Source organism: Mytilus trossulus, chromosome 5 (genome assembly GCF_036588685.1).
Source record: "Mytilus trossulus isolate FHL-02 chromosome 5, PNRI_Mtr1.1.1.hap1, whole genome shotgun sequence".
Lineage (NCBI taxonomy): Eukaryota > Metazoa > Mollusca > Bivalvia > Mytilida > Mytilidae > Mytilus > Mytilus trossulus.
Window position 1 is genome coordinate 54026570 of NC_086377.1, and position 24407 is coordinate 54050976.

General features: G+C 31.6%; 1 protein-coding gene and 1 long non-coding RNA gene across 3 annotated transcripts; one reads left to right on the plus strand and one right to left on the minus strand.

Annotated features, from left to right (window-relative positions):
* Positions 1–402: 402 nt before the first annotated feature.
* Positions 403–23013, minus strand: LOC134718922 (uncharacterized). Its single transcript, XM_063581766.1, has 4 exons — positions 22854–23013; positions 4469–4901; positions 3945–4166; positions 403–3319 (listed from the first exon to the last, which is right to left on the minus strand). The coding sequence occupies exons 2-4, from the start codon at positions 4898–4900 to the stop codon at positions 3065–3067; spliced, it is 909 nt and encodes a 302-aa protein (XP_063437836.1). The 5' UTR covers position 4901; positions 22854–23013; the 3' UTR covers positions 403–3064.
* On the plus strand, positions 7789–13908 carry LOC134718923 (uncharacterized). Of its 2 annotated transcripts, none has more exons than XR_010107475.1 (3): positions 7789–7925; positions 11717–11828; positions 13341–13908. It is a non-coding gene; the product is annotated as an uncharacterized LOC134718923 (long non-coding RNA). The 2 variants fall into 2 exon arrangements; XR_010107474.1 differs by having other exon boundaries at positions 7789–7920.
* Positions 23014–24407: the final 1394 nt, after the last annotated feature.

The window sequence follows — 24407 nt, forward strand, 5'->3', positions numbered from 1 at the left end:
ATTAGGTTTTATTTTGTAGTTGCTCTCCACCTGGCAACAAATGTTAGTACATGTATTACATATTAGGTTTTATTTTGTAGTTGCTCTCCACCTGGCAACAAATGTTAGTACATGTATTACATATTAGGTTTTATTTTGTAGTTGCTCTCCACCTGGCAACAAATGTTAGTACATGTATTACATATTAGGTTTTATTTTGTAGTTGCTCTCTACCTGGCAACAAATGTTAGTACATGTATTACATATTAGGTTTTATTTTGTAGTTGCTCTCCACCTGGCAACAAATGTTAGTACATGTATTACATATTAGGTTTTATTTTGTAGTTGCTCTCCACCTGGCAACAAATGTTAGTACATGTATTACATATTAGGTTTTATTTTGTAGTTGCTCTCTACCTGGCAACAAATGTTAGTACATGTATTACATATTAGGTTTTATTTTGTAGTTGCTCTCCACCTGGCAACAAATGTTAGTACATGTATTACATATTAGGTTTTATTTTGTAGTTGCTCTCCACCTGGCAACAAATGTTAGTACATGTATTACATATTAGGTTTTATTTTGTAGTTGCTCTCCACCTGGCAACAAATGTTAGTACATGTATTACATATTAGGTTTTATTTTGTAGTTGCTCTCCACCTGGCAACAAATGTTAGTACATGTATTACATATTAGGTTTTATTTTGTAGTTGCTCTCCACCTGGCAACAAATGTTAGTACATGTATTACATATTAGGTTTTATTTTGTAGTTGCTCTCCACCTGGCAACAAATGTTAGTACATGTATTACATATTAGGTTTTATTTTGTAGTTGCTCTCCACCTGGCAATAGATGTTAGTGTATATATAATAATTTTATTTTCATATATACATGTATGTATTTTGATTTGTTGGACCCAACCTGGGGTATTTATTTTTTCAAATCATATTATTCTAATGTTCTGCTTATATTGGTGTTTATTATATGTGATATATAATTATGTATTGACTGTATTGGGTTTGAGATCTGTATATCATAATTATTTGGTATACTTTTTGTAACTCTTGGTTTTGTATAATATATGTTTTCAGTTATATGACGAAGTTGTGTTATAAATAATTTATATTCCAGGTAGTGAATATTATTGTAGTTGTATACATAGTTTATGATACATATGACTTGTCTTTTTTTGTAAAGATAATTTATATGGATATATGTGTTTTGTTATTATACTATTTTGTATATCATAAGGTAATAATCTTCTTATATATACATTAGTTGTAAGAAGTACATAAAAATTTCAACATTTATAAGGAAATATGTAAGTTAACGATTGTCTTTCTGAAGCTTCATGTTTCATAAAAAACTTAAGCATTTTATAGTTGCAATATATAATAGATTGTCTTATAACTTAGATTAGTTCAACATATACATACACATGACAACTAAATGTGTGTAAATAAAGTTTAGTATCTAGTCATATCTCATGGTGTCTATAGTAACAATAGTGCATCATTATGATGCATATATGAATCTCACAGTGAAATTCTTCTAACAACTACATAAATATGTCAACATATATACATATAAGAAAAAGTTAACGATAGTTTATCATACATTTAGAAATATTACTTGCTAAAGCTCTATGTATCTATGTTGCATCCTTTAAATGCACATATGTAGCACCAAATATTATAAATTTCTTAGAACTTTAGTTATTTCAACATATACATACATATGATAACTGTGTGTGTGTAAAGCAATAGGCAAGCATCTAGCCATATCTCTAAATATCTTCAGTAACAACATGAACAATGGACATCATAGTGATGTACATATGCATCACAAAGTAAAAATATCTTCTAAAAACTTCATAAATATAAATTACAAAGTAACAATATCTTCTAAAAACTTCATAAAAATGTATCAAAGTAACAATATCTTCTGAAGACTTCATAAAAATGCATCACAAAGTAAAAATATCTTCTAAAAACTACATAATAATTTCAACATATATACATATATAAATCAACAATAATATTTGACTTATCCAGTTAAGTTACTATCAAGATTGTACTCTTTGGACATATCTTTAAATCTAATACTGTTGGAAAGTTTAATATTTGCATTATTTTTACATCCCATCCCACATCATCATTGGAAGTTAGTTTGGAGTGCCTGAGACTGAACAAGCAATAAATAATAGTTATCAGTATGATATGTAATATATATAAGCTTGTCATGCTATCGTTTATATTTTTCAGGATAACCTTTGATAAAGACTCATAACCTATGTAAAATTTATAACTTTATGTTAACAGATTATCCATAGATATTTGCACCAAGTAACAATATTCATTCATATAATCATGTATTTGTATACAAGGTATACTATGTCATATCACAACCAAGTTTACATTGGCAGATAATATTTATAATATATGTTGGAAAATATACAAGGTATACTATGTCATATCACAACCAAGTTTGCATGGGCAGATAATATTTATAATATATGTTGGTAAAAAAGCTAGTGTTCTCCCCAGAACCTTCATTGAAATTTGATGCTCTATTGTAAAATGTGATGCTATCTTAAGTACTTTTCTTACAGATTATTATATGGATGGGATTCTTTAATTCTTTAAGAAAAAGATAGTACATTAACCATGGTGCTAACAAGGGTGGTAATGATGTTTCTAACGTAAGATGTTGTTTTAGAGATGTCTAATTGTGACATATCGGGAAAAGATGCATTTTTCTACCGATTCTTATCAATTAAACTAATTTAATTTGATAGCAAGTGCATGGACCCCTATTTTTAAAATGACATTTTGTTTCATTTTGCAGGCGGATTATGTGGACCAAATTTTATAAACTGTATATTGCAAATAGTGCATATTTCTTTTCATATTGATATATAGACAGCCCATGTTGATATTTATTAAAGTTGATATATATTTTTTGTTACATATTTGATTAAATCAGACAAAAAATTAATGCTATTTGAAAACTATATTGTATGCCCTTTATAAATATATCTGGGGAGAACACTGTCAAACAGCAGCTGTACTAAATTCTGTAATTTAACATATATTAATTGTCAGTATTTCACTGTCATTTCCTTTTACCTCTATCATAACAGACAGAGGTAGTAGTGGGGGTAGGACAGTGTCTACCTCTTCGCCATCACCAACAATGGATGACATCAGGTCTTCTTCAATTTTATAATCTTTGTATTCTTCTGTTCCTGGTATATTACATACCAACACTATATGATTGACTTCCATGTAATAACCATCTATTATTACATTAATACTTCTTACTGGTGCTTCTCTAATCTGAAATATTGTGTTTTTATTAGTATGATTGGTTTCATTTGTTTTTAGACTTCTATATGGATTATATTAATTGTGTACTACATACTGGTTCTTTTACATATAACTGGTGATTGTTGTATGCAACTATCAATATCGTCTTACAGTATACACAATGTAGCATGTAATATCGGTATTTTTGGAAGTTTTTGCTGACCTTGTAATTGATGGCTATATTTGACAAAATGTGACTTGTATTGTTGTCACATTGGAAATTACACCACATTTTCTTATATCTAATTATGAGTTAGATGACATGTGCTCTGTTTTAACAAACCTATTTTAGGAGTTTGTTGCATTCTCTATTTTTGCTTATTTTGCTCTTTTTATATATTGTTGTTATACTGTTATTGTCTTTTTGTCCACTTTGACTAGTACAACTGTTTTGTAGGATCTGATTATCATTTGTTAAATAATTATTTTTGTGGATTTCATTGTCACAAAGAACCTCATATGCCTTTGTCAAACGTTTGTATATTAGTTGCCTTTGGCAGAACGTAGAACTCCACAGTAAATATAACCCAGAATAGTAGATGACAGTAAGAATTTATATTATATATATATATATATATATATGTTTCTTACTAACCTCTATTTTAGTGTTGTATGTGTTGTTCAGTGACATTTCATTGTTGAACACATGAGTTTTTACATTTGCTACATAGTAAAACTCCCCAACTGAAAGGGCAAGACTGGCATGCTGTCTCCAAAGTGACAGTTTGATTTCACCACTGTCATCTTTAAGGGTAATGGCCTTGTAGTCGACCTTTTCTTGAGTTTTGGATAGTGTTTTCTGAGTAGTAGCTTCTTCCTGTAAATATATATAGAATCATTTTACTATTGAACATACATGGTATTAACTTGATATCTAAACAATGTTTTAATCTAGTGTTTTAAAGAAAATAATTAATAGTATTTACCAGCATATCAGACTATTTTGAACAATCACTCTGCCATTACTATCTATGTAATCAATTGATGCAATATTAAACTATGATTTCAAGTATATTGTTCAACTTTATGTTTTTTTTTAAAGATTTATCTATTGTTTGTTATCTTTCTATTGATGATTATTTTAATCAACATTGGTTCTCTGATCTATATGAGTATTACCTTAACCACTTTTGCTATTATACAAACAGCCTGGCATAATCCTGCTGTTTTGGCAGCATTTATCATCATAGTTGGACTATCTACGTCCTCTATCAGGGTCTTTGCTGTCGTCAGGTATCCAGTAGGTATACTACCCATTGCCGATGTCCTTGATAGCTTTGTTTGGTTGGTTATAATGATGGTATTGTCCCTGTAAATGTAGTTTCTCATCATTATTTGGTTGCCCTCTTTCATCATGGTAACTTTTCCTTCATCATAACAAAGAGCCAGCATGGCTCCAGTAACATCGGCAAGGCCAATTTTGGTGGTGGATTTGCTTTTTCCATCTAGCTGGTAGTTTCTTGTTTGGCCTTGTTTTACAACAGTTGCCCTAAGTGGTACATGGTAGGGTTGGTTCCTTCCATTTGTCTTGAGAGCTTGTATTGTGTTCATTCTGAAAGTAAAATGCAAAGTATTATATATAAGCTTGTAAGATTAGTAAGTCTAATATGGATATTTAAACATATAGGTTATCAAGAAGATAGCTTGGTACTGAATTCAATTATTTCAGAGATATATTAATAAACAAATGAAGTAGTTATTACGAGAGTATATTGATGTAGTGTGAATGTTATTAAGATTCCTCTCAGCTAGATACAAATTGACATCAATTACATGTCATGATGTGTACATGTATACAAGTATAGCATTATACTTACTTTTTAGCTTGTCAATACTAACTGCAGGAATGCAGAGGTATTGATTAGTATATATATATATATAGTTCAGGTCAATGACCTGAACCTGATGCATATATAGTTATTTATAATATGTAGTGTTTAGTGATTAATAGTTGACTGTACAAGTACTTGAACACACATTTTCATACTGTATAACATGAACATAATGTAATTTTCATAATAAAAACTTATATTTACATATGCTACAATACCAGGCTGTTTAACTTATTTACTCATAATAGTAAGGGAACGACTATTCAACTTCGAGGTGGGGTTATGGTTTTATATATCATAAGTAATATTCTGGTGAAGCTGATGACATAAAATATGTTAAATGCAAATTCTCCTCATACATGTACCGTCAAGTGTTTAATTTTGGAGATCTATTTGATTGAGTAAAGATAACCTCTGTATATAGATATATTTTGCCTCAGGGTATAACCATAGCCATTACAGTTAAATAGTTCTTATCTTACTATATATATTCATCATTTACTAAACAGGCAGGCACATGTATATAGGTTTGTGATCAGAGTAGTAAGATTCTAATGCACCATACTTTAAATCATCATTTTCAATGTTTGTGAATATTCGGTCAAGACTGCTCTGATAGTCTGTTGTTATGTGAATAGGCAGTTCAGTATAATTCAAATTTGAAAATATTTTTTTCAATACATCATCTTTCTGTGAATCTATGTTAAAATCACCAAGTATTACAGTTTTTTCTCCAAGGGGAATAGTACAGGCAAGACTGTCTAATAAAAGTTTGAAGTTATTGCCACTTGCAATTTTAGGTGGACTATATATAAACAATGCTCTTAGCCTGAATTTATTCTTGCATATTATAACAGATGTTACTTCTATTTGTCTGTATGTTATCTTTTTCTCGAATGTGACACAATTTCTACCATAAACAACAGATCCATGGTATGGTCTTGCTCCTGGTCTTGCTTCACAGTCGTTCCTATAAATTGTAAAATTTGGGAGCCCATAATCCCCATCTTGGTCTGCTAAGTGGAGCCGTGTTTCAGCAATGCCAATTGCATCACTTTGTAATATGTTATTTTCCTTCTTTAATTCGTGTATATGTAGATGCAAGGATCTAATATTGTGGAACACTATGGTAATCATATTTTCACTATATGACAGAGTGGGTATTACCAGAGATAAGTTAGCTGTGGACCTCAGTCTGTCCATTTCTATCATTACATCTGTGGAAACTGATATTTTCTCTTCATATAAATTTAAAATATGCAGACCTGACAAACTACGTACTCGGCTTAGACCAACATAGTGCATATGGCAATTCTTTCTATTACTGAAGTTGACAACTACATTATTTAATGTACTTCCTTGGGATTTGTGTATTGTTTTCGCAGCTGATAAGCGTAATGGGAATTGACGTCTGATTATTTGGTAGCCTGAGTTGTAGCCAACTCTAAATTACGGGTTATTTCAAAGACAGGTGTCCAAGATGGTTCAACATTGGTGTTTCTGAGATAACTGTATTTTTGTCTTTGTTGCATTCCTATGTTAACATCGTCAAATAGAACCCATATTATGCTACAACGCTTTGAACCTTCCACACGATAATCTAAGAACTTGATACAGCATGAAGCTCCATTGGTTAAGCCATCTTCTATACTTATATTTGTGCAGATATCTGCATTAAGATTTTCAGCTAATTTTAGTATAGTTTGCAAACCCATGGTTTTAGAAGGATCATTATTTGGTATTTTGTCAAGGATTGTTTTGTGCAAAGTAATGTCTACATCACCAGTTACTATGTCAATGCTTTCTATATATGCATACTTTGTTGTTGACAACTCAAATATTTTGTTATTGAATTGTTCAACCTCTGCTCTAGTGGTGTATAGATGTTGGTACTCCTGTATTGTGTCACTTTCAAATTCTATAACCCTACTTTGTAAGACTGTGATATCTGATTCAGACTGTAAACCCTCACGTAAGCGATTTAACAGATTTGCAAACTCACCATCTTCCTGTTGACGCATAACAGTTTGGAGTTCATACAGAGTAAAATTATCTTGCCATAAATTGGCAAACCCATATTCATTACAAAATGGTGAAAATATCCAATTATCTATAACTGGTTTTAACTGATACAAGTCGCCTATAGCTATAATGCTAACACCACCAAATATTCTTTGAGTTCCCATTATTTCTTGTAACCGACAGTTTATGAAATTAAATATTTTACAACCAACCATAGATATTTCATCTATCAAGACCACTTTCAACTCCTTATATTTAAGGCGATAAACATTTAATTGCTCCATGTCTAGGGGTTTGTACTGAAATCCTTTACTAGCAGGTATGCAGAATGTGGAATGAATAGTATTGCCATTGATATTGTGGGCAGCTTTTCCTGTTGGTGCACATAGCAATACCTTTACTTCATCTGGATTTGCACCTGGAAATGCATTTAAACAGCGAATTAAAGCTTGATAAATAGCTTTTGTCACAACTGACTTTCCCACACCTGCACCACCAGACAGAAAATTATACAAGGGGTCAGTTTTGATTTTGAACCAGTGCAATATATGATAAAAAAACACTTTCTGCTCATTATTCAACGCAGCGACATTAAGGTGGTTTTCCCGCAAAACCGAATAAAAAAATAGTGCAGGAGTTATTTCCCCTATCTAGATCAGAATGTGTAATGGCGGGCGACTTTTGACGTTGCAGACACAGTAACAAATGTAGCAATAGGTAAGGTACGCGTATCGCATGAATAATGAAATATATGTCATATGGTGTCTTTTTTCATATTATAATGTATTTTCACATCAAGAAATGGAAATAATTTGAGTGAAAGCTGTATTTATCAAAAGAAAAATAGCAAGCGGAGTTTAAGCTCCGCCCACCTGTTTACCTTATTTGGAAATTCAATGTAGTTGCGAAGCTTGCAGTTTGCAAGTTGGTTAATTGAAAATAACTGAAGTAGCCGTGCACTTGTCAATTGAGATTATAACGACCTGGTTGAAGAAACTGATGAGAACAAATGGAAAATTTATTCAATATGATCCAATGTCAGGACAAAACACGACTTCGGTGTAATTTATCGCTTTCAGGTATTACAATCTAGAGATATATATCTGATTTTATGCCCTTTATGTGCCCTGTAATTTGGGAAATAAAAATATTCTATTCTATTCTTTACTAAAATGCAGAGGGCATGGCTTGTGCACTAAGAGATCAGATTAAGGTTCCAATAAAGTCAAAATATAGGACACTTCATAAACATCTAAACTTTGCCTGTATTTTTCAACCTATAATGAATAAAGTCATAAACTATGAGAACATATGTTCGGTGTCTTTCGTATTAAAATCATGAGAATTGAAATGGGAAATGTGTCAAAAGAAACAGCAACCCAACCATAGAACAGACAATAGCAGAAGGTCACCAACTTGTTTTTGTTTTCAGACGTTTTATCTTCTATGTTTCGTGTTTAGTAGGATGAATTGAATGATGTGTGCTTCATGTTTCCTCTTATTTATTTTCCATGTTTCCTGTCATACTCTTTAATTTCTCGTGCTTTTGACATACATCATGTACATGACATATTATTTTTATATATATAATAATTATTATCAGTATTAAAATTGAATAGTCACTGCATTCACTTTCCCTCTAAAATTAGAGTACATTTTTGTACATGAATGATATCAAATATCTGAACTGTGTCCCTGTTCAGTGTTCAGCTATATATATCCCCAGTAAACAGAATCGAGCCATAATGGTATTTATAAAATTTTCATTGCAAGACCTCATGTCCAAGAGGCAGGAAAAAAACACTTGTAATAAAACTGTGTATTCTGTTATAAAAGACAAGTGTGTACAAGCATGAACAGATGCAAATCATATCATTTATTAAATGGAAAAGGCCACAGCCTGTTTAGAAACGGTCAATTTTGACAGCATCTTTCTCAGGAAAATAACAAGGACTTCTAAAATTTGGTTTGAGGGTTTATATGAGTCAGCAATACCGTGTGATGCTTTTTCATATTCACCACTCAACAAATTCCTGTGTACCTTAAAATTCTTAAAGTGTATGGGGGTATCAAAAGTGATCAGTAGCTTACAGATTCACTTGTTTGCTTTATATTATTTTATATTTTTTGTGGGGGAGGGGGCTGGCTATTGTGAGCAGTGTTCTCAGCACTTCTAGTTAATCATAAAAATTACATTAAGATGAGCAAAAATTAGCAACATGCATATCCTGGGTTCATTTAATTTGCATTAATATAAACATTAAAACGTTTAATCCAGCTGCAAATGTTTGCACCTGTTCTAAGTCAGGAATCTGATGTACAGTAGTTGTCATTTGTTTATGTAATTTATAAGTTTCTCTCGTTTCTTGTTTTTTTATATAGATTAGACTGTTTGTTTTCCTGTTTGAATGGTTTTACACTTTAATTTTGGGGCCCTTTATAATAGCTTGTTTATTGATGTGAGCTAAGGCTCCGTGTTGAAGGTCATACATTGACCTACATGTATAATGGTTTACTTTTATAAATTGTTATTCGGATGGACATGATAGAGAGTTATCTCATTGGCACTCACACCACATCTTCCTACATTGTATTTCTATTGTATGGCAAAAGTGATTTCTTTATTTTAGAAAATATATGATTCATTATCATAATTATACATGTTACAATGTTACAGTAAATAGATGAAATTAGGAATTACATGTAATTACTAAACGTTTCAGTAAATACCTGTAATTACTAGCCAATTTAGTAAATACATGTATTTACTAGTTGTTTCAGTGATTACTGGTAATCACTGATTTTTTTTTGTCATTTTTACAGCTATTTACTAACTTGATGTTTTTGTTTTAAAATTAAAAACATAATTCAAAATACCAAATAAGAAAGTAAAGAGATAGGGATTTTAAGGGAGCTTACTTAAGGATGTAGGAATATAAGGCACATTAAAAGTGCATACTCTTTAATATTTGTGAATTGAAACTGGAAAATAGTTGTTTTATCGGATTTGAAACTCTGTAAATATATGCATGCAGGACAATGATATCTATCTAAAATTGATGTTAATAATTTGGTTAAACTAAAATCTCCATCATGCACTGTGGTTTAAAACTTTAAAATAACTTTCGCCAAATATCCTGGTTTTATACCACACAAGGACAGAAGCAATTTTTTATGATCATAAGTTAATATCCAAAAGTAAAGTTTGTAAAACGAATCCTTTTTTTCGTATATTACTTATAAATGGACTAGAGTTTTTTTCTCCAGTTAACATTTCATACACTATGCAGTTAAAGTTTTTAAAACATTAGGTTTTATAAACCATCCTGGATTTTTACCCAATTTTGACAGAAGCTTCTTACAGTACTAGTCAAAAGATAGTATCTAGATTAAAATTTTAATATTTTCCCCTGATTTTTGTTGAGCCTGCGATTAACAGCAAAAGTAGGCTATCTGTTCTGCAAAACCCTTACAACTTTAATAGCTTTTAAATACATCGATAACCCATCTCCAGCAAGAGGTTGAATTGGAGGTCACACGAATACGTATTCAATGAGGTCCAAATATTCCCTCGTAAGTGCACAACTGATCAACCTTGTTTCTCAGCTATTTTAACAAAATATAACCAGATTGGCTGCTAACAGTGAATTATAATTTCACTATATCATTTTTATTAATGATTTAACAACAACAAAAATATAAAAAAAAAATTATATCTCGAAGCTAATGCACATAACAGTTCGTTCCAGTTTTTAACCCGCTACATAACGTTATCTTATCTGTATAAGGTAGTAAGTCTAAATATTCTTAAAATTCAAAGTTTTCTTTAAAAAATTAAAACATTATACTTTAGGAGAATTTTTAATTTCTGATTTCCATGTCTGCTGAAATTTGTCAAAATTATCTGTTTAATGCTCAACTTGAACCGTTTTGTATTAAAACTAAAGTTACTCGGATTTAACCAAATATTTGAAAGTCCACATTTATTCAAGATATTTTTTTATATAAATCAACCATTCAAAATTTACTGTACTGTACTAACTGATCTTTTAGTTAGTATTACCATAACTTTTGATCACCTGACCATAATACAACATTGTTTTAGCAGTCAGTAAATAGGTGTAAAAATTCATTTTAAAATTAGTAATTACTGGTAATAACTGGGCCGTTTCAGGAATTACTTGTATTAACTAAGTGCATCGGGGATTACCTGTAATTCCTAAATTTTAGTAATTACATGTAATTCCTAATTTCACCTATTTACTGTAACATATACACAGGTTCATACTATTTTTGACATACATGACATATATATAACTCTGTAATTTTTTTCACTTCTTGTACATCTTTGGATTTTAAATGTTTGGCTTTGAGCGTTCCTGATGAAGGTAAATCCAGACTAGGCCAGAAAAGTGCTATGGACGCATGAAATTATTGAACGTGTTGTTTTCAATGTTTCATGCTCCTTTATTTAAAAAAAAAAGTATATAATTACATTCTCTCTTTTTTTTAGGTCACCTGACAATAACAGGATTGAGGTTACAGTATGCCATTCAAGCTGTGATGAAATATACATGATATAAAGTAATGGTTTTGGAGAGCTGCATCACATGTATTATAGACAGGTAAATTGTTTTATCCTGCAATTATCTAACTACTGTACATGTACAATGGGACGACTCTCCTGAAGGGTCCCAAGTTAAACAGAAATTAAAAACTATATGTCATCATTTAGGCCTTATGGCCTTCAACAATGAGAAAAACACATTCTGCCACATTGTCTTCTTTAAAAGGGCGCCAAATCATAATATTAATAAACCTGTTGAATGAGAAAACTAATGGCCTTATTTATGTGAGAAAAAAGTGAACGAACAAATAGCAACAAATAGCAACAAACAACAAGTGCTCAATTAAATATTACAGACACATACATAGTCAGGGGTACTACATGTACTTGTACAAGTTTATTTTATTTACTTGAAGAAGTAAAAAAAATACACATATAACACGTATAAGTAAATAGATAATGTTTGAATAATCTAGCCTTAATTTTCTCAAAAATTTACTTGTACAAGTAAACCATGTAAACATTTCTTTCAATCCTAAAAAAAACCTCAAGTTTTGAGATGTGAATCATGCCTTTATTGATTTTTCCCAGTTTGGCTAAATTTTTTTTTATTTTAAGTTTAATGTTTCATGTCATTATATAAATCCATCAAAGAAACTGATTGAGCAAAGATCTTGTATATTTGTGCAAGGCCTTCAAAAATTGCTCCTTTGAGGCTTGTAAATGAGCAGTGTTGTGAAGATTACAGACAAATGGGATTTTCATTGTCTATGAAATTACACTTAAATGATTAATGGTAAAGACATCTGCAGAGAGTACACAATTTAAAATTTGATTAGAGCAAAGAAATCTCAAGAATACAAGAAAGAAAAAAGGATGATTTTTTTTACTTATACATTTGTACAAGTAAAACAAGTACAATGTAAAACATTCTGAATGTGTAAGGGACATAATTATGCCAATTTTTTTTGTTTACCTATACAAGTAAATAAGATTCACTTGTTTAAGCATCCTACAAATTCACTTTTTTTTTTCCATTCTTCAAGAATTGCAATACAATAATTAATGTACTTAATATAAATCATGATAATTTCTGAATTCAAAATGAAGTGTCTGTATATATTATATATGTACCAGCAATAATATTTATTTACACAGACATGACAGATACGCCTATAATCATGATAATAATAATATACTGAACTTGCTACATGTAGCTAAAATTTCTTGTGGATAACTGATATTGACCATGTTGATATTGAAGTATTCCTGTCATTGTTCACATTTGGAAAAGGAGATACGATACAAAATAATTAAGTTCAACATAATATTTAAATATTTATTACATAGTGCGCCTTGTTGAAATGTGTTTGGAAATTTTTTTTTTGTTCAAATGTTGAATGAAGACATTACTACTGGTAAAAAAGGACGAGAATTATTTTGTAAGCATTTTAACAGTACTTTTTTGAAGAAGTATGTTTGCACTAACTTTTGATTACTTTTCTCATATTGAAAATTTCATTTGATATATACATTGTACTTGTATTATATTTGCATTTTCATATTTCAGGGATGAAGACCTGCAGTCAGACACCAGTTAAAAGTTACTTATAACTCATCATGGCCATTATGGAAGATCTGATTAAAATTTGTTTAGAAAGCCACCAAATATGTCCATGAAAAATAGAAAAATTACAACAATTCTACATAATGCACCGTACTAAGTAGAAGCATTGACTGTTTCAAAACCAAATGAATTGGAATTTAGTGTATTGATGCTGAAAGAGAGGAATATTATTTATTGGACAATTTAACTTCTTTTTCATCATTATTGAAGTTGATGTATACCATCTTAAAGAGTTTTTACTTCAGTTAAAAGGAATACCAAATATATACATAATAAAGGCAGTTTGGAGATTTGTGAATATTCTTAAAATAGGAGTTTCAAAAAGGATTTCAGTTAAAATATTGTATTTCATGGATGTCAGAAATGTAATTTTATGTCTCTTTCATGAAATGTTTTAAAAAATCTGCAATATCTAACCAAGACGAGTGAGAGATCTACAGATAGACATGATATTCAGTTGAACTGTAAACATGGTAAAGGGGAATTTTGAAATATTCATTTATAAGACTTCTATGAGTGTTTTGTTATTTTTATGGCAATTACAGGAAACCGATGTAAAAAGTAATTCAATATAGATATTAATCCTACCAGAAAACCTACAGATATCATATGTACATTTCAGACATATACAAATTACATCATGTACATTGTACATGTACAAATGTAAGCATGCAATTCACTGATGCACCACCTAAGTAGTTACATGTACATGTAATTATAAAAGTAAGAATATGATATATGATTGCCAATGAAACAACTCTCAATCAGAGAACAACTAGTCATATACATGTATTAGCCACCAGAGAACAAGAAAATCATATTTTGTCATGGTTTATATTTCAATCTCATTTCATAACACAGACTATACCATGTATACAGGTTTACAAAATGTTCAAAAGCATTATAAAGTGTTTGCAGTGGTTGGTCATATTGATGTTGGCCTTCAATAATGAGCAAGACCTCTGTACAAATGTACAAATGTAACATCCACAGAATGTGAACCAAAAAATGTTGGATATTTTTCTTTGCTTGCATTTATCATGTAGCTGCTCTTTTGTACATATGTACATTTACATACATGTTCATATGCATTTAATTTTCTACTGGTATACATGGTATACTTGGAAACTTGTGATTGAATATTTCCACAGTATAAAAAATTTCTTATATTTAGCAAGATTATCAAATGATGTTAGATATACATGTACCGCATTATATTACCATATGCATACATAAAACATTGTACATGTACATTTCTATGGCAATGAGACAGCATTTCCAACACACAGACAGAAATTACTTCCTACATATTTTAAATTTGAATGTATCATACATGTACATGTAATTATGTAGTACAGCTAGAATTGGATTAAAAAAAAAGATGATGTGGTATAATTGCCAATGAAGTTTTGATTAACAATTAAGTTGTGTTATTTTTTGTAATTGGGTCAGGTTAGGATTAACCTATGATTTTTGGTAGGCAGTACATTGTAGTTCTACAAGCATTAACATGGTTAACATGTACATACATTGTATCATTTTATGAGTTTCCGTCTGACTATTTTGTCCTTTCCCCTATATCATAGAAATCCATTCATTCTGATTAATCTGACAATTCGGGATTGTGGTTATGTATAAATTATATTAAGTTAGTTATTTCTGTATTTAGATGTATATTCTGGTACAAAAAAAAATCTTCTATTAGAACAGAAAAGAAATACCATTTCAGTTGACTCCAATCTCAGCAGGTGATAGGAAATCAGTTTTCTGATTTTAACATCTTTAAGATGAACATGATGAACCTGAATTAAAATATTATGGCACTTTTAAAATAATGAAAACACAATTGATTGATTGTGCTGAATGTCACATTAGCACATATGACTATTTCTTTGCTGTCCATTTGTATTGGTGGACACTTTGCACAGAAGGCAGGAATTTAATATGAAATGAGCGGCAGTAAAAAATAGGTCACTATTTCCAACTTCATGATAGAATTGTATTCTTTGATGTCTTTTGAGGTTGAGAAATTAAATAAGATGATATATTTAGTATAATTATTTACAAGGCTGCAGATTGAATCATAGGTACACTGTACATGTACCTAAATCTGAAACAAATCAGATGAGATTAAAATAAGTCATATACAATGTATGCATCTGAAATAATTTTTCAAACTGGTATTTCGCTTTATATGTAAATACATGTAGTGGAAGCATAAATTATAGAGCACAAAGTTTGTTTTTTTAAATTTGGGGTACTCAATGTCTTATCTTTTAATCTTTACTCCAAAAGGTAACTTGTGCAAATATTGAAACTCACACATTCTATGAAAAAAGGAATTATTTCCCCCATGTTAATGCTGGTGTACAAATTTTAAAATGTATGCCTTTGAATTACAAACATAATAAAATCAGTAAAAGTAGGGCAGAATGATTTTACCAAGTAACTGTAAGGATATTAGAATAAGTCAAATACTGCTCCAGATTGGTTGAAGGGAATATTCTGTGTAATAAGACGCAGGAAACAATTATGGAGTCTGACATAATAAAAAAAAAGCAAGCCATACAAAAAAACTGTCATAGCAGCTGGTGAAAACCAGAATGAATCTAAAAGTGACAAATCATGATTTACAATTGATACCAGTCACACTTGATAAGCAGGAGAAATTCAACAAATAAAATCTCGATCTATTGATGTGATGCAGGTAGGAGTTAAGTATATTTATAATTTAAACATTACCAATGATACGCCCAACTTCTTTATAAATGCAGCTTTTTTTCATTAAAATGTTAATGATTGACAATACACAAACACAAGAAGAGACCTAGTAGGGTAATCTATTAAAATTTATATTATGAACTTTTACTTGCAGAACGAGAACTATACAAGCACACGAGATGCGATTCCGGATTTGAACAAAAAAAAGGGGGGGAAGGCTGCATGCCCCAACACTACATGCATGGAACCCACGTATGGGGTGTATAATAATGACATTGTAGGCTTATCTATTAAATTAATTTATATATTGAACTTTGACTTGTAGAACAAGAACTATACAAGCACCCGAGATGCGATTCCGCATTTGAACAAAAAAGGGGGAAGGCTGCATGCCAACACTACATGCATGTAACCCACGTTTGGGGTGTATAATAATGACCTGAATAATTATGTTTTTTTGCCTTCAATAATTTAAATAGCAATAAGAGAATATTTGTTTCAAACTTCGCACAAACATATTATTAAATGAAACGCCGGTGAAAACAAAATATACACGTAGTTTTCCCGTCAGCCGATCCGACTACTAGAGGGTCTTTCAAACGCTTTTTTCGTGCATTTTAGGGCGATTATGCTACTTCATGTTAGAATAATTGAAAAGTGCAGGTGCAAGATCTATACCAACCCACTTCATTCTGGTATTGGCAGAAAGGCCACATTTCAAACTTTTCGAAAAGTGCTGCTACTAGTTATATAGCGTTTGTGCAAAAGAAATTTCACAACCCGAAGTGCCAAAAAATCAATAAATCGATTAAATTCTCCATGTTTTATTGTTTTTTAATTACAAAACCTCTAAAGAAAATTAAGTGGCAGCACTTTTCCAGTAAAACAAGTTATCCTAATTACAACGAGCCCAAAATCAGGGCGATCCGATTTCATCTTGCACCTGCACTTTTGACTTTTTTGGGAAATGTCTTTACTTTCAGTTTGAAGTCACGTGACGCTAGTGTATTTATATTTTTCTAAAAATAAAAGTTTGTAATATAAATAAGAATAGACCCTTATCCCCCCGATTACTCATATGACGTGTATTTTGGCTTTTGGACAGAGAAAACTCACTCTGAGTTCAATATGATTTTTCTTGTGTATAAAAATGGAAATTTTCTTGAAACGACCTTAACACCCCTGCGAAAGTGCTAACTATCTGTCTATACTGGGACTCTGGTATCTTATTTAACATATAGTCATCATCTTCTATTTGTTTCTAGTAACACCCATATCTGCACCTACATCATGTGTCAGCTGTTTTCCCGGATCAAAGCAACCATAGCGTTCAGTTAATGTCTGACCCTCATACATGTCTTGTTCATCAGTGTGCAAACATTCAGGCATGAACTGCGTATCTATAGATTCATCATTATCATCTCTGTTTTCTGCATTCATTTCAACTATTTCCAAGACTTTCCTATTTCTTTCATATGCATTTCTTGTTTCTTTGATCGTATTTTCATGGTGTTTATAAAGGGCATATACTTCCTGTAAAGATGTTGGTATATCATTTACTTCTTTTCTCCAATGGTGAAACAACATAATTAGTTCTCGATAATGATTGGTAGGATAATTTTTCTCATTGTATCTGACATATCGCAAAACCTTTTGGAATTGTCTTTTTCTCAATATTCCACCATCAGCCATGTTGTATTCTGTACTTGATTGAATTGCTTCTGATAGCTCATGTTCATTTGGATCATGTGGATTGTCATCTTCGTTTTCTATATCATTGGTTTCAGGCAAATCAATTTCAGTCACAACTTGTCTTTTCAATTTTTCCTTTTGATAAGATATTTCAAACCACGAGACAAAATCAGCTAAACACCACTTATCTAGAGCTTTTGGTCGTCTTTCATATCTCTTTATCTAATTGTCACTTTCTACATCAGTTGAACTTTTAGACATATCTTCTAAATCAGAATATGATTTTAGGAGAATCAACCGTTCTTGTGGTGGACTGGTATTGATGAATATAACCTTACGAGAAGATTTACGCAATGTCATTTGTAATACCAAATACACTGCTTCTTGTGCTCCTATTTCAACATGAGTCAAGAATTTATTACTGACACAGCGAATTTCTTGTTGGATACTTAAATTATTTTCTCTGCACTCTTTCACTGCCCTATACATTAAATTTGACATTCCTCTTTGACCTTTTGATACATATGATACTATGTATGCAGCACATGAGTAAGCATCTAGTATAAAGTGTACATCTATATTAGCAGACCAACATCTTAACATTACAGGATTGTACGAGTTAATCCTAATTTCTGACAGTTCTCTTTTTAGAAACACTCTTGGTCTGGTCATAGACCAACGTATTGCCTTTATATACTCAGACTCTTTTAATTTGAGCTCAATTAGAAAATCTTCATAGCTGATGTCACTACCAGATTTGTATTCATCTAATTTCTTTGTAATTTTACCATATATATTTGCACAATCACTTGCCTCTTCACGCTCTCCTGCAGACATAGGTTGCAATATTCTGGTTTTAGACATAGGAGGTTGCGGAAAATTGAATCTGCAAATTGACTTCCCCTTCTTTCTACATGTTCTAGCATGACGATGTGTTTGATAAGCTAATAAATTAATGAGGTCTGGCTGCTTTAAACATGTAATGTGGTCATCTATGAATTGCTCTATCCTTTCATCTTGATCATTTGATATATCAGGAGCATTTTTTACCCATAGGACCATGTGTATGTGTGGAGACCCACGTTGCTGGAATTCAACCCTATAAAAATAATCAGTCACCTCTCCTAGTGGTTTTACTAATTCGTCCATTAAAATATCTTTAAAGAACTTTTGGACTCTATAATCAAAATAACGGGCACAGGTAACAGGGTCAGACTTGATTAGCCTACACTTTTCTTGCCAGGCCATTTGGTTTATTTGCAGTTCTGAATACTCTGTATGGTCAACTAATCTACCTAGACATTGTAACAAACTAAGCCAATGTGTTTCTGCAGCAGAAAGCGAGCAAAACCAGGCTGGTATCCCTAACTGTTTTATAAGTGCAAACAAATCTTTTTTAGCAGCTACCCAATAAGCAGGAGAACCCCTTAGATTTCTCAAAATTTGATACCCTTCCTTATGTCGAACAAAAGTGTCTGCAGCACCAGGAGCCAATACATCCTGAACAGTAATTATTTTCCCTTGCAATTTACATTTTCTCATTGCTAACTGAATTTTATCCTGCAAGAGCTTTAACTGAATTTTTTTTAATTTGAAGAATATATTTGGTATGGACAAAGCTACTCTTCTATCATAATGCCTCAGTTCCCATTTGGAGATAGTACTGTAATGTAATGGGACAACACGTTTATTGTTTGGCATGCGCGATTGTCCACAATATATTGTAGGAAATGACAGAAACTCACTATTGATGTCTTGGTAGATTCCTAAAGGTGTATTACCTTCACCTGGTGCTAAATTTAGTGTTTTACCAAATTCCCTGAAATCAACTGGCTGCAAAACTGTATCCATATTACCTGTATTTCTCCTGTCAAGATCAGTTTCTTCAGTCCAGTTATCACTATCAGAATCATTATTTATATCTTCATCATAATTTGGGTCCCTTGGGGGATGTTCTACTACATTTATATTGTTTCCTACATTTACAGGTGGCATGATCTTATTACTGTCTAACCAGTTCTCATTTAATGATATTCCTTCACTTTTAAAAAGGGCTGTTTTTACTAAATAATTGACTGCATTTACTATTTTGTTTGGTCGAACCATCTCATGAGCAACACAATGTTGATAAGACGTATTGCGCTTGAACTTAATATTTATAGTTTCATCATCATTTAGCATACGAGGCAGTGACCTCACTGTTTTTTGTATATCAGCAGCAACATTTACTACATTCCCTTTTAGAGATAGCTGCCCTCCCCTTGGCTGCTGTCGAATTACCATAAAAGGTATCCTTGGAGATATTAACCGTTCTTCTAAATCAGTTAAACCTTGCAATTCTGTAGGAATATCTGGAAATTTCATGCCATTGCCAACTGAACACTCAGGTACCTTTCCAGTATCCAAATATTTTTTACATGTTCTGCAAACCCATTCTTTATTGTCAACAGATACCAACCCTGAGGTACATCTTCTTAACAGGCTTTTATCACATTTAAGAGATGTTGCTAAAGAAACACTCTCTGTAAACCAGGTCTGATTACATGATGTACAAACATAAGAAGGACCCTTGTTTACAGACAGTTGGAAACACTCTTGCAACTTTTTAAGATCAGTAACTATAGTACAAGTTTGCCTGCCTACACTGTATGAGGACAGATTTGCATTTTGGTTCTCTATATTTGTACATGTATTATCAGCAACACTTATCTCTGCATTAGATATAATAAATGGTTCTGACACTTGAATTAACTCTATCTCAGGGTTATTATTCCCTGTAGCTGCATTAATTCCCTTATTTTTAACTCTTTGCTTTGAAGTCATATCTGATGGTGTATCATCTTTTAAACTGCAGGACCTTTTACTCATTATCACACCTTCATCAGAAGCTATATTTTTATTTTCTATATTCTTAGGAGTACATGTGCTTACATTTGAAAACCTTTTATTTTCTGCTTCACTTTCATGTAATATGTGTAATAACCCAGTATCTGTGCTAATTTTTCTCCGTTTTGTATTAATGTCTGTATAGGTATGTATGGTACTACTTGACAGTGTTCTTTTAACGGATGATCCATTCCCTTTTTCTCTATTTTTCAAATCTGTGTGTACACGGTTTAATTGAACTATGGGAAATTTCATATTGTTTTTTTTAGGGGGGAGTTTAATTTTGTAAGAGTGGTTTTTCTTTGTTGATGGTTTAGCTTTAGTTAGCTTAATGCACACCATATCATACTGTATTTCTTGCAACTCACTTGTAGTGAGGGAACCACAAAGATTTCTTTAAAAAGAACACAAAGACTGCAAATTATCATGAAAAGAAACCAAACATTTTCCGTCACCAGAACAAAACCCAAACTCATTACGGCTATGTGGATCATACACAGCATACCTATTACCATCTTTTATAATAGCTATAGCACAGTCACAAAATATCACTATACATGCCTGTTTATGCACTGCTGAATGGAAAATTAAATTTATGGCAAACTCCAAGCACATTATACTTGTGTCTACATAATACAATTGAGACTTTAAATTTCCGCTATATATTAATTGGTCAATGCCATTGTTTAATTTAAATATACTACCTCCAACGTGTAACAAAGTAGGTAATTCTGACACAGTAAAGAACCATGGCGAAATATTTAATGTCTGACAAATGTGTTTGTACATAGCATCACCCTCATGTAAAGTACAAATTAGGTCTTCAGTTGTCCAGTTACTCACAGGATTAATTGTAGTAAGAATGAAGGATATACAGTTTGGAACACATTGTCTTCCTATACTTATATCAGAAAATATATCTGAACCTTGATGATAATCACCATATATAAATGATTTTCTAAACCTCGACATGGTACACACTCTTACACCATAGAACTTTTTCTTAACAATATATATAGACTATTCTGTAACATTGGATGCATAAACTAATTCCAAGTACATGTATGTCTCCAAGAAACTTTTTCCAAGATAAATCAAAAATTTATTTCCGAGTACATGTATATCCCCAAGTAACTTATTCCAAGATAGATCATTATATTATTCCCAAGTACATGTATATCTCCAAGAAACTTATTCCAAGATAGATCATTATATTATTCCCAAGTACATGTATATCTCCAAGAAACTTATTCTGATCAATAATATTGTTTCCAAGTATAACTCGAAGGAATGTTTTCAAGATAGATCATTCACTAGCGATACAAATGGTCAACTGTCACCTTTATATATACCGGGTCCTAACATATTATATGTGTATACTATAGTTAGTAAGACATGGAATTATTACTTGATACTAATTTATACTACAATAGTACACTTTTCCTTAATTAACTCTCATTGGGAAGCTACATGTAGCAATGTCATAATTGATGCTATCACAGTCATCTTGGAATGTATCTATTTAGGTTAAATTACATGACTTGATGGATAACAAATACTTAATTGAATCTTGTGCACTGATAATATAGTAAACTTTCTACTTCTTTTTTGCGGTTAATACAAAACAACTTAACAAGAACTTGAACACACTAGTCAGTACATGCTCATCCAAAAGTGGCAAACGCATCAGTTAATTGATGCATATGATGGTAGCAGCAAAATGGCAGAGGTAGAAGTCCTTTTTTCTAGTTAAACACTATTATGTACAGCCCTAGTCTTCAGTATACATGTATATAATTCAGTATTTCAAAAATCTAAACATCAACAAATGTCTAAGGTCAAGAAAACACTAGGTCTACATCAAGAGAAAAGAAACGTTCATACAACTCGTGTTTATGTGTATTTGAAAGAGAATATATCTGGTTAAACGATTTATAAAGGAGGATAAATAGGTAGATATTTTCTACCTAATATCACGTGGATATGTTTACATATTTTTTTATAGACTTGACCCAGTATGACCCGTACAAGCAGTCACTGATCAATGGTTTTAGGTCACCGCCGTCGTTCAAACACTAGACTAGAGTTATAAATGATTAAGCCTGTACTATTTGTGAGAAGTGCATCTGTTTGTTCTGTACAATTAAATTGTTTTACCTGATATCTAACTGTTTTCTTCTCAATTCACTTTGACTGTCAAATTCTTCGAGCTACTTCAAAACATACGTATTACTGCGCCCGGAAGTGAAAAAATTATGAGAAATCCTCGTAAAATAATGCTATTTTGTATTTTGTGGAATCCATTTTATTATAATTATCAAAAAAGATAAAAAAAAATTACGATTAATAATTAAATTTCATATCATTATACGCAACTATTATGAACTATTTTTTTCCATAGCTGTAATGTGGTTATTTTGGCGGGAATTCATGCAATCGTTACAACTCGGCCGATTCCGTACCGATATATAGAGAGAATCGGAGTCACCCGAGGATTGCCGATTGGGAAATCATGTACACACACACACACGCGTAGATTGACTGGTTCGCTGATCGTAATGGTACATATCAAATAGGTAATGCCCGGAACGTAGTATCGGGAACCAGGATAATACGTAGACAACATACATAACTAATTCCAAAATTGATAACGCCCTTCAGGCTTACGGTTTCTCGTTCATAAACGGAATTCCGCTTTGAATAATAGAATATGCAACATTAATCATGTTCAGTCGACCTTTTATTGTTATATCAACGTCTGAACTAATTAAAATATCTTTAGATGTCAGATAACACTCGAAATTGACGCGACCTCTATACACACGGAATATAAATAATGATCCTGATAGTTTGTAGTCAGGTTGACTGCTTATAATGCAAAATACACATTGATAAACAGTTATTTAAAACGAACAATACACACTGATTGTTACTTTAAGCCCCAATGTAAATGAAAGAAACAAAAATCATATCATATTATAAAAAGATGAGGAGAAAATTGAACATTTCCGGATCTATTTCTGGCCAAAAGACCCCCTACATGGATTTGATTGACGTTGCGTATGAAAAGATGTACATCATGACTTAAAAGTCAGGCCTGAAAGCACTGCCTTTAAAAAACGAATGTTGATTGTTGAAAACGAATGTTGAATGTTGAAAACGTATGTTGAATGTTTAAAACGTATGTTGAATGTTAAACACGAATGTAGCAAACGACAGTTGAATGAAGAAAACGAATGTTGATTGTTAAAAACAAATGTTGAATGTTGAAAACGTATGTTGAATGTTGAAAACGAATGTTGATTGTTAAACACGAATGTTGCAAACGACAGTTGAATGTAGAAAACGAATGTTGAATGTTGATAACGAATGTTGAATGTTGAAAAAGAATGTTTAATGTTGAAAGCGAATGTTTAATGTTTAACACGAATGTTGCAAACGACACTTGAATGAAGAAAACGAATGTTGAATGTTGAAAACGACTGTTGCAAACGACAGTGAAATGTAGAAAATGAATGTTGAATGTTGAAAGCAAATGTTGAATATTAAACACGAATGTTGCAAACGAATGTTGAATGTAGAAAACGCATGTTGTATGTTGAAAACGAATGTTGAATGTTAAACACGAATGTAGAAATCGACAGTTGAATGAAGAAAACGAATGTTGATTGTTGAAAACGAATGTTGAATGTTGACAACGTATGTTGAATG

What these genes read in the sequence shown, in the direction of transcription:
- LOC134718922 (XM_063581766.1), bottom strand. Translation starts at nt 4,900, where the DNA reads ATGAACACAATACAAGCTCTCAAGACAAATGGAAGGAACCAACCCTAC. An exon ending in TAATAGCAAAAGTGGTTAAG is followed by an intron (nt 4,167 to 4,468) that starts GTAATACTCATA and finishes ATATATTTACAG; the next exon opens with GAAGAAGCTACTACTCAGAA. An exon ending in CATACAACACTAAAATAGAG is followed by an intron (nt 3,320 to 3,944) that starts GTTAGTAAGAAA and finishes ACAATATTTCAG; the next exon opens with ATTAGAGAAGCACCAGTAAG.